Source organism: Sander vitreus, chromosome 19 (assembly GCF_031162955.1).
Source record: "Sander vitreus isolate 19-12246 chromosome 19, sanVit1, whole genome shotgun sequence".
NCBI lineage: Eukaryota > Metazoa > Chordata > Actinopteri > Perciformes > Percidae > Sander > Sander vitreus.
The window spans coordinates 2,233,298-2,248,119 of NC_135873.1; the positions used below are offsets into that span (position 1 = coordinate 2,233,298).

At 42.6% G+C, this 14,822-nt stretch overlaps 1 protein-coding gene across 1 annotated transcript in view; it reads right to left on the reverse strand.

Annotated features, from left to right (window-relative positions):
• The window catches only part of trpc5a (transient receptor potential cation channel, subfamily C, member 5a), a 68,285-nt gene that overhangs the window by 26,829 nt on the left and 26,634 nt on the right, over nt 1–14,822 (reverse strand). Inside the window, exons 8-10 of the mRNA XM_078276606.1 lie at nt 6,408–6,545; nt 3,085–3,283; nt 348–487 (exon numbers count right to left, since the gene is read on the reverse strand). Coding sequence (XP_078132732.1) covers nt 348–487; nt 3,085–3,283; nt 6,408–6,545 — 477 coding nt within the window. The remainder of the gene's footprint in view (nt 1–347; nt 488–3,084; nt 3,284–6,407; nt 6,546–14,822) is intronic.

Here is a 14,822-nt window from a genome sequence, read left to right on the forward strand (position 1 = left end):
TTCTGTATGTTTGCCAATCACAAACCAGTACAGAAGGCATCAATAAAATTACCCAATTACTTTGGAGGGTCATAGAAAATGTATTGTTGGCAAAGGGAGGGTCAGGTCTATTTTGATGAAAGATCCCAAAACTCCTCCGGTGGCCCCTTAAATAAATAACGAACAGTCCCTTAAGAAGGAGGAGGATATTCTCAACACACAAAGGAATGCTTCATCCTTCAGTTTATCACAAACATTCAACATCAACACATCTGGAGATACATGGTTTTCACTGGACAGGGAGGGGATGAAAAATTGTCACCTAAAAAGTAACTAAAGCTGTCAGACAAATGAAGTGTGTAGTTTACCTTAACATAGGCCACTATCTTCAGTGATATGGTGGCCAGGTAGAGCGAGTTCATGGCGAAGTCCATCAGGTTCCACCAGTCGTGGATATACTCTGTAAATCCCCCGTCCCACATCTCCTTAATCTCTGCCCAGATGAACCCTGAAACACACACACACACACACACACACACACACACACACACGCTTGTCATCCATCAGTGGATTCTGTTTGCTCGCTTTCTGCTCCGTGACCAAACTTTTGTCGAATATTTTTTCTTTTGGCAGCAGCCTCGGGCAGCGAGCAGAGAGCGAACACATTTGTTCTGTCCCACTGACTTTCGTCAACGTCAGGATTTATTGTAAATAATTCACAAGTTAATTTCTATTTTATCTGTTCTCCCCAGAATATCTGCTCTCCTGAGTTTTTATGATTATGTGTAGACACGTACTTCTCCATACTCAGTGTGGCACCTACCTACAGTTGTTGGTGGTCGGCACGCCCCCAGTTTGGAGAAGCAGGCAGGAGTGCCGACACGGAAGCTAAGCAATGTCCTGCTGTGGACGGGGGCAGCAGGTAAACGTACTTTAGAAAACTAAAAACTTCTATATCAGTTTAAGTGTACGTTATATTTAGAATATTTTCACAGCTTTACCTTGCAGTCAGACAGCTCTTTACTATAGGGAACTGAAGCTGTTATCTCTGCTCTCTTCATATCCACCAGACTCCTTTGAAAAAAACTGTAATTTTTCTATCGCAGAACACAGGAGTTGCTGCTCTACTGCTGCCTCGTTTGGTTGGTTTGTTTGTGTTATAGTGTGACTTTGAGGTTTTAAAGGGTTATTTTATAATCATGTAAAGAAGCATTTTGAAGATGCATCGATAATTGTTTTATCAATCATCCACCCTAACTAGACATTTATTCTTTTGCATTTAAGATTTAAATTCAAAATCAATTGATCCTTGATCGAGAACAACAACAAATGAAGGAGCTATATATGCTCTAATTTCTATCATGAGCAATCCAACCAGCTGATGATCAATTGTTGTTTCTTTTTGTATCAAAAGCGTTTTGTAGCCGAGTGTTTCAAAGAGTGGAAGAGACGACAAAGGAGAACAGATGGTTTTGTTATTTTTCCAAGAGATTATGGTTATGATTTGGAAATCATTGGTGGCAGCTTTGAGAGAGAATATGGAGATGCAATCACTCATTTTCACACTCATCCCACCCTCACACACACACACACACACACAACCACCTCCTCCACACAATCAGAAGCATCCGACCACACACATCCACATAGCAGCATACACACACGCTCACACACTCGGAGTCCTCTTGATGATAAGTTTTTTATCTGCATATTCATTTTAAATCTGGATGTTTTGTACTGTCTACAACAGACATTTCTTCAGAGTACAGCTGCTCAAGTCTTTAGATACTTGAGATACGAGACATTTTTAACGAGAAGACGCCAAGAAAGAAAAAGGAATTACAAATAACAATTGTGTCGTGACGCCATACATCATAAAAACTCAGCCTTTTACACCTCAAAGTCTGTTTACAGGTGTTAGGGAGTACTTCTGTATAAGTACCATAAAGCCTTTAGTGTGTCTGAAGAATTATTTCAAGTCATGTCACTTAAGTCAGCAAAGGTTGGGGCTGAAGACATTTTAGGGAAAAAAAATGTGGATGTGTGGTTGTGGATTTCTAAAGACCTCTGTAGTTCGCTGCTGCAGGCTACATTAGCTGCTATCTAGTGCGACACACCCAACTCTCTGTCTGCGATTGAGTTGCATTGTGGGTAATGTAGGTGCCAGGTTTTGACAACGAAAAAGAGAGAGATGCGTAGAAAAAGAAATCGCTTGTTCTGCTGCATCAGTTTGTACATTATCTGTGTGTAGCATGGAGGGGGCTATAACTACATTTCATAGTGCAATCCTGTGTCGTATAACGACGATAATAAATCCTTGTAGCTCCATCTGGGACCTCAGCACACTTTTGGGAATCTCCCCCCAATTATCCAGCTCAAGAATGCATCTTAAACGGTAATTTAAGGATTCCACAGATGTCTATTATCTGCACGGAAAAATAAAATCAGAGCCGGAATGATTTACCGGTCGGCCTATCACAGACATATCGTATCGGTGTATGTTGCCTGATATATGATATATATCATTTTTACAAAACAGATATTGCAGAAAAGGACTTGGGGTAAATTAGAAATGGTGCCATTAGGTAGTTCTTTGGTCAGCAATAATAAAGTTTAAGAAAGCAGAGTTCTAATTGCCTATGCAGTCATATTGGTGAACAATCCACATAGAAATGTCATTCCAGCTCCAAAATTCACTATATCAGCCGCCATATAATTGGTGAACTTTTCCCCTGTAAAACCTGTCTCAGTCTCAAAAGCCCATATCAGTCGGGCTCTAAATAAAATCGCAGAATGAAAAGCAAAACGCAGACTAGATGCACGTCCAGAGAAGAAGAAGAAGAAGAAGAGCAGATTCTGTGGGTTTAAATACTGGTGTCGCCCCGAGTAGACAGAAGACATCTGTCTGATCACAAAAATCCCTCAAAATGTTTTAACTCACAGCTGGATAACAGACAGAACAAATACAGTTTGGAATTTTGTTTTGTGTGACCGAATCATAAAAAAAAAACTTTAATAAAATATGACTTCACATCTAGATGTTTTCAGCAGCTTCGATGGAGTTTGAGAAGTTCTGATGAGAAGTTGAATAAACTTGGCACGTACCCACTACCCACGGGAGAATCATCCACTCGACGAGGGTGGGCGGGGGTCCCTGCATGTGCAGGTTGGTCCGGGCAATGTGTTGCGAGGCCAGCAGCAGGAGGAAGAGGAAGGTCAGGTAGGACGCCGTGTGACAGATGAACTTGATGAAGGGCTTCTTGATAAAGCGTCCCAGAGCGCTCTTTGGAGCCAACAGGTAGATCTGAAGAGAGTGAGACACAAGTTTACACATCATTCATTGAGATTCCTGATGTTGCTTGTATACTTTTTAAACAGAAAGAGAAAGAGAGACGTAAGTTAGATTGTATTCACGCTCAGCCACCCGCCACTTCTTATCATTGGAAAGGGTTATTGTTTTGCTGTAATGATGCTTGTTTACTTGTTCTGCTCATGTACTCGCTACTGGCAACCTCAACATACTCTGAGTCATGCCAGTGAAGCTTTAAAAGGAATTTAATAACAGAGAGAGAGAGCGAGAGAGAGCGAGAGAGAGCGAGAGCGAGAGAGACATTTACATTATCACATTGAATCAATACTCTGATTATTGAATGTAACCACTATAAGAGCCATTTCACACCTGAAAGTCCGAACCGAGGTCCGGACCAAGGTTATTGTTTTTGTTACATTTGATCCGGTTGTTTGTTGTTGGAATTCTGTGCTAGTCATGATTGTTGTCAATTTCCCAGGCGGAAGTCACTGATGTAGTCAAACAACTCCACAGGGGCAAAGCCCCTGGGATTGATGAGATCCATCCAGAAATGCTCAAGGCTCTGGGTGTGGAGGGGCTGTCTTGGTTGACACGCCTCTTCAACATTGCGTGGAAGTCTGGGACAGTGCCAAAGGAGTGGCAGACCGGGGTGGTGGTTCCCCTTTTTAAAAAGGGGGACCAGAGGGTGTGTGCCAATTACAGGGGTATCACACTTCTCAGCCTCCCCGGTAAAGTCTACTCCAAGGTGCTGGAAAGGAGGGTTCGGCCGATAGTCGAACCTCAGATTGAAGAGGAACAATGTGGATTCCGTCCTGGTCGTGGAACAATGGACTAGATCTTAACTCTCGCAAGGATCCTGGAGGGAGCCTGGGAGTATGCCCAACCGGTCTACGTGTGTTTCGTGGATTTGGAGAAGGCGTATGCCCGGGTCCCCTGGGAGATACTGTGGGAGGTGCTGAGGGAGTATGGGTTGAGGGGGTCTCTTCTCAGGGCCATCCAATCTCTGTACGACCAAAGCGAGAGCTGTGTCCGGGTTCTTGGCGGTATGTCAGACTCGTTTCAGGTGAGGGTTGGCCTCCGCCAGGGCTGCGCTTTGTCACCAATCCTGTTTGTAATATTTATGGACAGAATATCGAGGCGTAGTCGGGGTGGGGAGGGGTTGCAGTTCGGTGGCCTGGGAGGAGGCCTCGGGGAAGACCCAGGACTAGGTGGAGAGATTATATCTCCAACCTGGCGAACCTGGGAACGCCTCGGGATCCCCCAGTCAGAGCTAGTTAATGTGGCTCGGGAAAGGGAAGTTTGGGGTCCCCTGCTGGAGCTGCTCCCCCCGCGATCCGACACCGATTAAGCGGACGAAGATGGATGGATAGATGGATCCGGTTAGTTTTGGTTTCACACTGCAGTTATAGAAGCGCACTAAAGAACTCTACATGACATAACTACGTCCTGTCGTTATCACCTACGTGAGCCGCGTCTCCTGATACTTGATTGATTCATTGATTGCTTGTTTTGTAGACCGGCTCCCCCGTCGTCTTGTATCCTCTCTCTGGTGTCAGAGTTTTTGTATGTTTTTTTTCCAACTGGCTGCTGCTCTCCCTGTGCTCCTGTGGCTCTTTTTTGTCTTGTTGCGTTGAGAAACAAGACACAGGAACTTTACTTGGGTTTTGAGTAGCTGCAGCATCAGAGACACATACATGTACATTTACTACCACTTATCAAGTGAACTGCTGATTTATTCTCTGCTCTGATTTCCGACAGCTGTCTGCTCTGACCGCATTCACCGTCACACTCTCTCTCTAGTCTATATCAATGACGTTCCACTTCTATTGCTCCGGTGCAGCCGGAAATTCCACTGGATGTCCTTTTCAGCCAGATGTCCGTTACCTTCTGCTTTCTTTGTGTTGGCATTCTAAACTCCGGTGGATTTATGAGGACTATGGTTAACTGCTCCACAGATCTCTGCAGGGTAAATCCAGACAGCTAGCTAGACTATCTGTCCAATCTGAGTTTTCTGTTGCATAACTAAAACAACTTTTGAATGTACATGTTCCTTCCTGATTCTATTTTGCAGCGGCAACGTGGCTCCGTTATTCCTTAAAGGAGCTAAACACTTATAACATGACGTTAGCCTGCCAGAACCTCCTGGATTTGGTCCGTGAGTCCAAACAATAAAAAAAATGCTTCTACACTAGAAACGAACCAGACCATAGTTCAGTTTGATCCGGACCGAGACTACCTCTTTTGGTCGGACAAATTTCGGCTGTTTGGTCTGGGGGAGGTTTCACAACTGTAATTTTGTTTCGGATCAAACTGAAAAGTCCAAAAATCTGGACCAAACGAGGTAGGTGTAAAAGGCCCCGAAGTGATTTATCTTACTCAGAATAAACATAAGCCGTAAGTATGGTATTCATGTCATTAAAGTCACAAGTATTTATATTATAAGTAAGGAGTACAAATGTTCTCCTAAAGAGAAGTCTGCCAACTTCTTTTTCCTCTTTCAAACATCCGCGTTGGCTTCTCAAAGATAACAACAACAGTCTGTCCTTTCACTTTGTTTTTAGTTTGAGTTTCCTGGCAACGGCTCCTCCAGCCAATAAATGAAGAGTTTTGCTTAATTGCTGCCTGGCAACAAATTTACTTTGAGGAAGAAACAGTAGTTTAGCTGCAGGAGCCTTCTTTCATCCCTCCCTCATTTCTCTCTTTTCATCCATTTCCTTTTTTCTTTCTTTCCATATTTTTCTATTCATTCACTCTTCTATCTCTTCTTTGTTATCTTACCATTCTTTCTTTCCTTCATCTGACCCTTTTATTCTTCTTCCCTTCCACTGATGCTTCCTTTCCTTGATTTGTTCCCTGTCTACGTTTTTTTCTCCCTTGTTTACACTTGCTGCCTTGATTTCTCTTTTTTCTCAAATTCTCCCTCTCCTATCCTGCCTCACTTCCTCACACTTCCTCTTTTCTGCATGTCTTCCTAAAGTCTTCTCTGCGTAGTATTTTTGCTCCTTGTTCCCTTTTTTCTCTTTTTCTATTTACTTGACACCTATATAGTTTCTCCTTCATCCATCCCTCCCTCCTTTCCTTGTTTACACCACTCTCTCTTTCTTTCCTCCTTCCGTACCAGTGAGAAGAAAGGAAACAGGAGTCCAATGATGAAGCAGGTGACCAGTTTGACCGCCCAGTGTCGTCTCCTCCAGCCCGGGAAGCCGTCGTACCACAGCGTGGCCAGCAGCTGCTGGCAGTTGGGCTGGGCCACAAACTGCAGAGAGAGGACCAGACGTTAGGAAACAGTTTCAGTGTCATTTTCTGGAAACAAATGAGGGGAACATGGTTATCAAATGAACAAAACACAATGTGACTTTTTTGTCTTTGAGTTGTTTACTTCCTGCCTTGATGAAATCCGTTTTAAGTGGCTCATATATCATTCAGAGGTGTTTTGGGGTATACAACTGCTGACAGAGTAACCTTCAAAACATGTTTCTTGGGCGCCTGGATAGCTCAGTTGGTAGAGGGGGCGCCCATATATAGAGGTTTACTCCTCGATGCAGCGGGCCCAGGTTTGACTCCAACCTGCGGCCCTTTGCTGCATGTCATTCCCCCCTCTCTCTCCCCATTCATGTTTTCTGCTGTCCTATCAAAATGAAGGCTGAAAGTGCCCAAAAAATTATCTTTAAAAAAGAAAGAAAAAAAACAAACTGTTTCTTTCTTCTTCTCGTGGAGCTCACTGTACTCAGCTTCCAGGGCTGTAATACTTGAGTCCGGACTCAAGACGTTTTTCTATTGTCTCGGACTTGTCTTGGACTCGTTGGTATTTGGACATGGACTTGCCTCGTACTCGGCCATTGGACTCGCCAAATATTGTAGTTGGTCTCACCCGAGTTCAGCACTATATGCTTTTTTTCTAAAGTAACTTCCTCCTTCAAAACAAAACAAACAATGAAGCGCACTCGTTCAGAAAACAGGTATTGGTTTATTTCAAAATCTATCTAGAACAGGCATTGGTATTGGACCTGGTATTGCCTGGCTGCGTCATATACCTTAATCATCAGGCATCAATCATTTTCATTTTAGCCACAGACACGTCAGCGAGCACTTTGTACTGAGCACAAGTAGCACAAGTAATAAATTCAAGAATGTGAAGATATCAATTTTTTTAGTGACACCTGTGCTGCTTGTTATTTGTTACATTTTACATCTGCAGCCCAGAATGTTCTTGTTACATCAGAATAAAAATACTATAACATCTGAAATGTGAAGCTCCACTTCAGCTTACTGTGACTGAAGTGAAATTGGTACACTTAAAAGTAAATAATATGGCCTAATTTGATCCTTACTTGCTCGGTCTTGACTGTCTCTCATTTGGAATCGGTTTCGACTAGTCCTGGTCTTGGACTCGACAAAGGTGGACTTGTCCACAGCCCTGGCAGCTTCTAACTTCTGACTTTGGTGTCGTCAGATACAATAAAGTGTAGAGATACAATAAATAAAAGCACAAGATTTAAACTTTATGTATAAAGATATATATCATCAGCACAGACATGGAAACATGTTATGATTTTTATTCTTTCAAATGCTTTACAACGAGCTTCAAACAGGTCAATCTGTACACGTTTTACCTTCCTCTGTGAGCTGCTGACACACCAGAGGTTACAGTACTTCCTGCCCTGACAGAAGTGTAGCTGCTCTGTTGCTTCCATTTACATCTCATTAGAGCTCATCTCTTAACACTGTTGGCATTACACCAGAGGCTGTTTGTCCCCGTCAGCCCTTCAGCTGCCCTCTGAGTCACCAAGAAGCAACTCAGTCCTGCTTTCTTTTTCTCTCAATTTCCTAGTCCCATTGCACGCTTCCATTTCGTCTTCTATCCATCAATCAATCCTCTCTGCTCCCTCCTTTCTTTTCTCTCTGCTGCTCTCTATACCATTTCATCTCGTTTTTCCCTTTCCCTTCCTTTCATCCTTCTTCCCTCATTATGTGTGAGTGATTTGTCTAGTCTTGGATCGTAGATAAGTCTCATACTCTAATAAGACTTGCGAAGACAGCAGGTTATCTATCACTGTAAGTGTGTGTGTGTGTATGTGTCTATGAGCCAATAAAAAGTGTGTTTTCCTATTAAACAAACAGCCTACATAATAAATTAGCTAAATAAACATCCGGCTCAGTTTTGCACATCCACCTTCACACAACAAGCTAAAAGCTAAAAGAGGCAAACTGCCAGAAACACTCAGGTCGGAAACTGAAGCCGTCAATCAAACACGACGCTTGGCTGCTTTTCTGAAATTTGGTGGCAGCTGCAGATTTCCACACTACAAGTGTGGGTTTTTTTTTCCGTAAATAATTGATCCTGACACATCTTTATTTGGACAGGCCATGACTGATACCTCAGCTCTCTGTGTGGGACTGTAACTCGGAAGTTTAAACTCCAGATTTTCCATCACAGCTTCTAACTTTGCGGCATCTTGATACACAAAATGTCACAAGAGCTGTCCATGGCGCTGACCAGGGCCGGCGGCCGTAGTGCTCTGAAGAGGAGCTTGACCAATACGTGGGCTGCTAAAATTTTTTACTTAAAAAAAAAGCTAAAATGTTACTTTATGAGGACGTACTGGTTTTCTTTTCTCAATAAAAGCACATATGTACTGTATATATACAGCACATTTGATGTGTATTTTTAATTGAATTTGGCAAACGAATATTCATCAAAATGAAGCTTAGCGTAAGGTCATTCAATACATGAGATGCCGTGTTTTTATCTTTTTAGCACAGGAGGGTTTCTGCTCTCAATTTAATCATCTGATGTCGCCTTACACCTCTGATAACCAACAACCTGAGAGAGCAAGAACGGATATGACCTACACACACACACTCACACACACCTTTGAGCTGTTCACACACAACTGCTCACTGCTCGATTCCTCTCAGCTCTGCAGCTACAAACAGGTCAGCCATTGTGTGTGTGTGTGTGTGTGTGTGTGTGTGTGTGTGTGAGAGAGAGAGTGTATTGGATAACGAGAGGATTTAATTATATAGATGAAACGATAGAAGCAGAAAAAAAAGGAGAAAAGAGGCTAAGGAGAGATATTAAGTGTTCAAAGTCAAACCAAGGTGGCTGCGCCCTCTTCCTCCTCCTCTTCCTCTCTTTGCAACCTCCAATCCTCCTTTTCATCCCTCTTCTTCTTTGTCCTCTCCTGTAATTTGTTTTTTGTTCTCTTTTTCCCCTCCTCCCCATCCCCTCTTCTATCTCTCCTGTCACTAATCCTCTTCATCCTCAACGCTCTTCCTCTTCTTTGTGCATGTTCTCCTTCCTCTGTTCATTCCATCTCCATTCTCCTCCTCCTCTTCAGCATCAGATTTTTGCCTCATCCCCTTCTCCACCCCTCCTCAACTCTCCCCATTTTCCTCCTTTTGCATTCACACTCCTCCTTTCATTCTCTCCCACATCCTTGCATTTCTTCTTCACCGCCTCTCTTACTCCAGTCTTCCTCTTCTTAATTTCCATCTTCCTTCTCTTCCTCTCATTGCAACCTCCAATCCTTTTTCCTCTCTTTTTCCTTCCTCCTTTCTTCTTCCACCTCGTTCTCCTCTTCTATAACTTATTTTTTGTTCTCTTTTCTCCTCCTCTCCATCCCCTCTTCTATCTCTTCTGTCACTAATCCTCTTCATCCTCAACGCTGCTTCTCTTCTTTTTTTGCCCTTTCTCCTTACCACTCTTCCTCTCATCCACATTCTTCTCCTATAAACCATTTGAATTTTCTTCACCTTTCCTTTCAGCCTTGCCTTTACTCATTCTCTTCCTTCTGCCCTCCACCTCTGCATTTGCTCTCTCCTTCTCTTATTCTCTCCTGTCTTCTTGCGTTTCTTCTCCTCCATCTGCCTTCTTCACCTCCTCTCCTTCTCCAGTCTTCCTAATTTCCCCCTCTCCTCTTCTTTTCCATCTCTTCCTCTCCTCCATCTCTCTCAGCTCCCATTTGGTTTCCTGTTACTATGGCAGCAGTATGCTAATGAGGGAGTTGGTCTCCGGGATCCACTAAACTACAGCAGTCTGCTCCTTCCTCTCCTTTTCTTCCGTCAGTCTCAGTCGGCAAACATCCTGGTCACAGTTTACTGTTGGGACCAAAGCACTCGATGTTGACGGAACCCGTTCTGCATCACGCTGTCGGGGCTGTAATTCGCAATAATGAATAATGACAGGCTGGCTCTACGTTATACCTTACTTAAATCTTTCATCCTGAGCACTCAAATCACAAAGGGAAGTTTTTTGATGTCTGGTTTCATTTTTTGGGATTTTTTTGTTGGGATATTTAGGCCTTTATTTGATAGGACAGCTTAGACATGCAAGGGGAGAAAGAGGGGGAATGACATGCAGCAAAGGGCCACAGGTGAAACAAGAAACAACAGAATGAAAAGGTTCCTACTACTGTTTCATTTATGTTGTATTTAGGTGCTATTTTACTTATATGTTGTGCCCCTCTTGTTGTCTGTTTATGCTGGTACGGCTTTTATTTTACTACTGTATGAATCCAGATTTGATTTGGGTTGTTCCGTTTGTTTTGTTGCTTGTTCTTCACTGATTTACTGTGTCATGTTGTCTTGTGTTACATGATGTCGTTTATCTTTTTGGAAAACCTAATAAAAGAGAGATTTCCCTTCATTGAAACTACAGATCAAAAGAACACAAACATATGTGAACAGGAGTTTTAATGGTTTCTTAATTGACAACATACAAGGACCGTTAATGTGCTGTAATTCAGAGACATAACTGAGCAGAAACCCCTATCCTTCCTGTGTTTATTTGTATATGTGTCTCCCTCCATTCAAATTCTCGCTTTTCTCTCTCTCCATACACTTCATTTTCCCAGTGAGCACTGGAAAAGCGCCACTGCACCGCCAAGGTACATTTCCAGTCTGTCCTAAATTGATTACCATGGTGTGTCTGTCCCTCTCTCTCTCTCTCTCCCTCCCAACAAGCCAGGGGTCTCATTTATAAACGTGGCGTACGCACAAAATGGGGCTGAAAATGTGTGTACGCCACTTCCCACGCAAAAGTTGTGATTTATAAAAACAAACTTGACGAGAAAATGTGCGGTCCTCCACGCAAACTCTGACCCATGCGTACGCACATTTTGGAGACAATGGGAATTGGTGACGCAGATGGAGAGGTGGTAAACTGATGTCAGACTGCAGAAAGTACATGTGGGAATAACGATTACTCGTAATGTTTTGAAGTATTGATGCCTCACGCACATTTCTTCACTCCATATCATCCACGTTACCATGAAGATTAAATCCAGTAGTGTTATTTGCGCTTGTACTGAGAGATACTTGTTCCATAACCACTTTGTAAAATCCAACTAAAATCAAGATTTGTTCTTAATATTTAATCGGCGCTGTCTCACCGCTGGAGGAGGGGATGGCCCGACTGCATGGAACACAGGATAGCATCTAAATACCCTAGCATTAGATAACAGCAGAACACAGTGTAAATAACTAAATATCTGTCTTTAATACTGTGCATTTGAATTTTCTTCACCTCTCCTTTCCTTTCAGCCTTGCCTTTACTCATTCTCTTCCTTCTGCTGCAATCAGATAACATAAAAATACTTAAACTAATTGGCTATCAAAATAGTTAAACACAACTAAAGTGGATTAATCGATGAATCTTTCCAGCTCTACTATAAATGTATTGTTTTCTTGCAATTAAGCACAGCAAAAGTCTGTAATTATTCAAGTGGCACACAGCAGGCTCCATATACAGCGACTGTAGGATGTGATATGATGTGAGGACACATTTCCCTCCACAGCAACGAGGTCAGAGTCAGAAGTAAAGCTGGTCTGGGTTCAGATGTTTTCTCAAAGGCACTCCAACAGGATGAACTGTTGACGGAGACCTGTCTCCACTGATTGAACGCAGCTCTTTTTAAGCCGACAACCTTCAAACATTTAAAGATGGTCCATCAAGATTTCACTTCAACTGTTCATCTTTCATAAATCGGTGCAGGCAGCATATAAAAAAAAAAAACTCCCTGACGCCCACAAAAACAACAACCAGAACAAGATATACCATGAAATCGCTGCACTGCTGGCAGCCCACTGAGTTTTAGGTGACATTTAAAAACAAATCAATCACCAAACATGCAGGACTAAATCAGAGAGTATTAGCTGATAATTAAAGTTGAAGGGAAGGGAAGGGAAGGCACATTCACTCATATTAAACAAGTATTGCTTGTAAATTGCTGATAATATTCCGGAGAGGTTTCTTTTGTCTTTACAAGTTGCAGCGATAAAGACAAAAAAAAAAGTGAGAAGTATTTTTTTAATTCCAATTTGCGACCATTCAGCAGAGACTCTGGGGGGGCTGGCACAGACGAGGAAATTAGCTTAGTGGAAAACATGACTCCAAAAAAAAAAGGCCCACAAGCCCCCCGTTTTTATTAAACTCTGGATGGAGAGGAGTTCTGATGACTCATGTTAACGTACTGAATGAAGCCGCAGCCTGCAGTGCTGCGAGATGAAAAGGCTTTTATGTTACATTCTGCAGAGCGGGACTGTTCTACAGATTACATGATGGAAGGGGAATCAAACATCACTTCTAGGTTTTATTTCAGGGTTTATGTGATGAAGAAATAAACTGACGATTTTAAATCCCCATAAATGCCATCTGCCCCTTTTTCCTTAAAAGCCTGCACGTTTGAACTCTTATGACTGTGGAAAACAGAAGACACAGCAGCATCTATAAAACCAGCAGAAGATGACCTAAGGGCTCGCGGAGGAACATAAAATGACAGGGAATCTACGATGTAGGACGGTCCTAAGCCGTTGAGAGCTTGGTATACAAGTAGTAGGAATTAAAAATCTATTCTAGAGGATACAGGGAGCCAGAGCAGTGTGGCTAAGACCGGAGTGAAGTGTTCTCTCTTCTTTGGTTTTGTAAGTAGTCGAGCTGCAGAGTTCTGGATAAGTTGCAGCCTCTCAATGGACTTTTTAGGAAGACCAGTAGAAAGTGCACTGCAATAGCCACATCTACTTGAAATTAAATCTACACTCAGATCTCATTCTCTTCTCACTGCAGCATGTTTCCACTGCACCCTTTTAATTAGGGCTGGACGATTAATCCAAAAGTAATCAAAAACCAAAACTCTGAACCTCTAACCGACATAGTTTTTTTCCGGTTTTTAAATCCTGTTAATACTTTTCCCACTGTGTGTGTGTGTTCATTCTTCTTTTGACATGGCAATATTTAAAATCTTTTTTTTTTTTAAATTAAAACTAAAATGGGACTTTTTTCACAAGACGTCTTCATTTCAAGCAATGTGTGCTTTGACTTCAATTATTCAAAATATTCAATAAATAACCATGAATGGTTCATCTGTGTGTGTTCTTCAATTATTTTAAACTATGAGATATGCACTCTTTCATTAGAAAAAAATGATCCTACCTTTAACAGAACACATTTCAGTGTTTCCCGCCCATTGTGTTTCGTTATTTATTTATTTTTAAACGCTATTTAAAACACGTTCTTCTGCATTTCCTTTCCCTGCTCTCCTCCGTCTCTCTGTCATGTGTCTCGCTCACACACACACACACACACACACACACACACACACACCTCCTCCCACTGTGCGGCGTTTAGTGTTTTTAGCCCCCCCCGCCCAACTTTCAGGCAGTGCGGCAATGGTTATGTCAAAGAAGTTACAGTGGGGAGAACAAGTATTTGATACAGCGCCGATTTTGCAGGTTTTCCTACTTACAAAGCATGCAGAGGTCTGTAATTTTTATCATAGGTACACTTCAACTGTGAGACGGAATCTAAAACAAAAATCCAGAAAATCACATTGTATGATTTTTAAATAAGTAATTTGCATTTTATTGCATGACAGTACAACCCCAAGAACACCATCCCAACCGTGAAGCATGGAGGTGGAAACATCATTCTTTGGGGATGCTTTTCTGCAAAGGGGACAGGACGACTGCACCGTATTGAGGGGAGGATGGATGGGGCCATGTATCGCGAGATCTTGGCCAACAACCTCCTTCCCTCAGTAGGAGCATTGAAGATGGATCATGGATGGGTCTTCCAGCATGACAACGACCCGAAACACACAACCAGGGCAACTAAGGAGTGAAAAATCATACAATGTGATTTTCTGGATTTTTGGTTTAGATTCCGTCACTCACAGCTGATAAAAATTACAGACCTCTACATGCTTTGAAAGTGGGAAAACCTGCAAAATCAGCAGTGTATCAAATACTTGTTCTCCCCACTGTATGTCAGGGTTAAGGTGAGGGTTAGCTGCCTGTAAGGCGACGTTGGAGGCTTAAAACACCATCGAGCCCACCGTGCACACAGTGTCTGTCTCCGTAAAGGAGAGAAGACAGCTGGCGAAATTCACAAGTTCACGAAAGGTTGGTATCTACCGGCTGGCCAGTTTGCTGGTTACACCGTGCTTTTATGCTGCATTGGTTACAGAGAATGAGCCAAACAGCGGGCTAGGTCTAGCGGTCCGCTGACCCATTGCCGCTCGGTCTAACTGTCCCT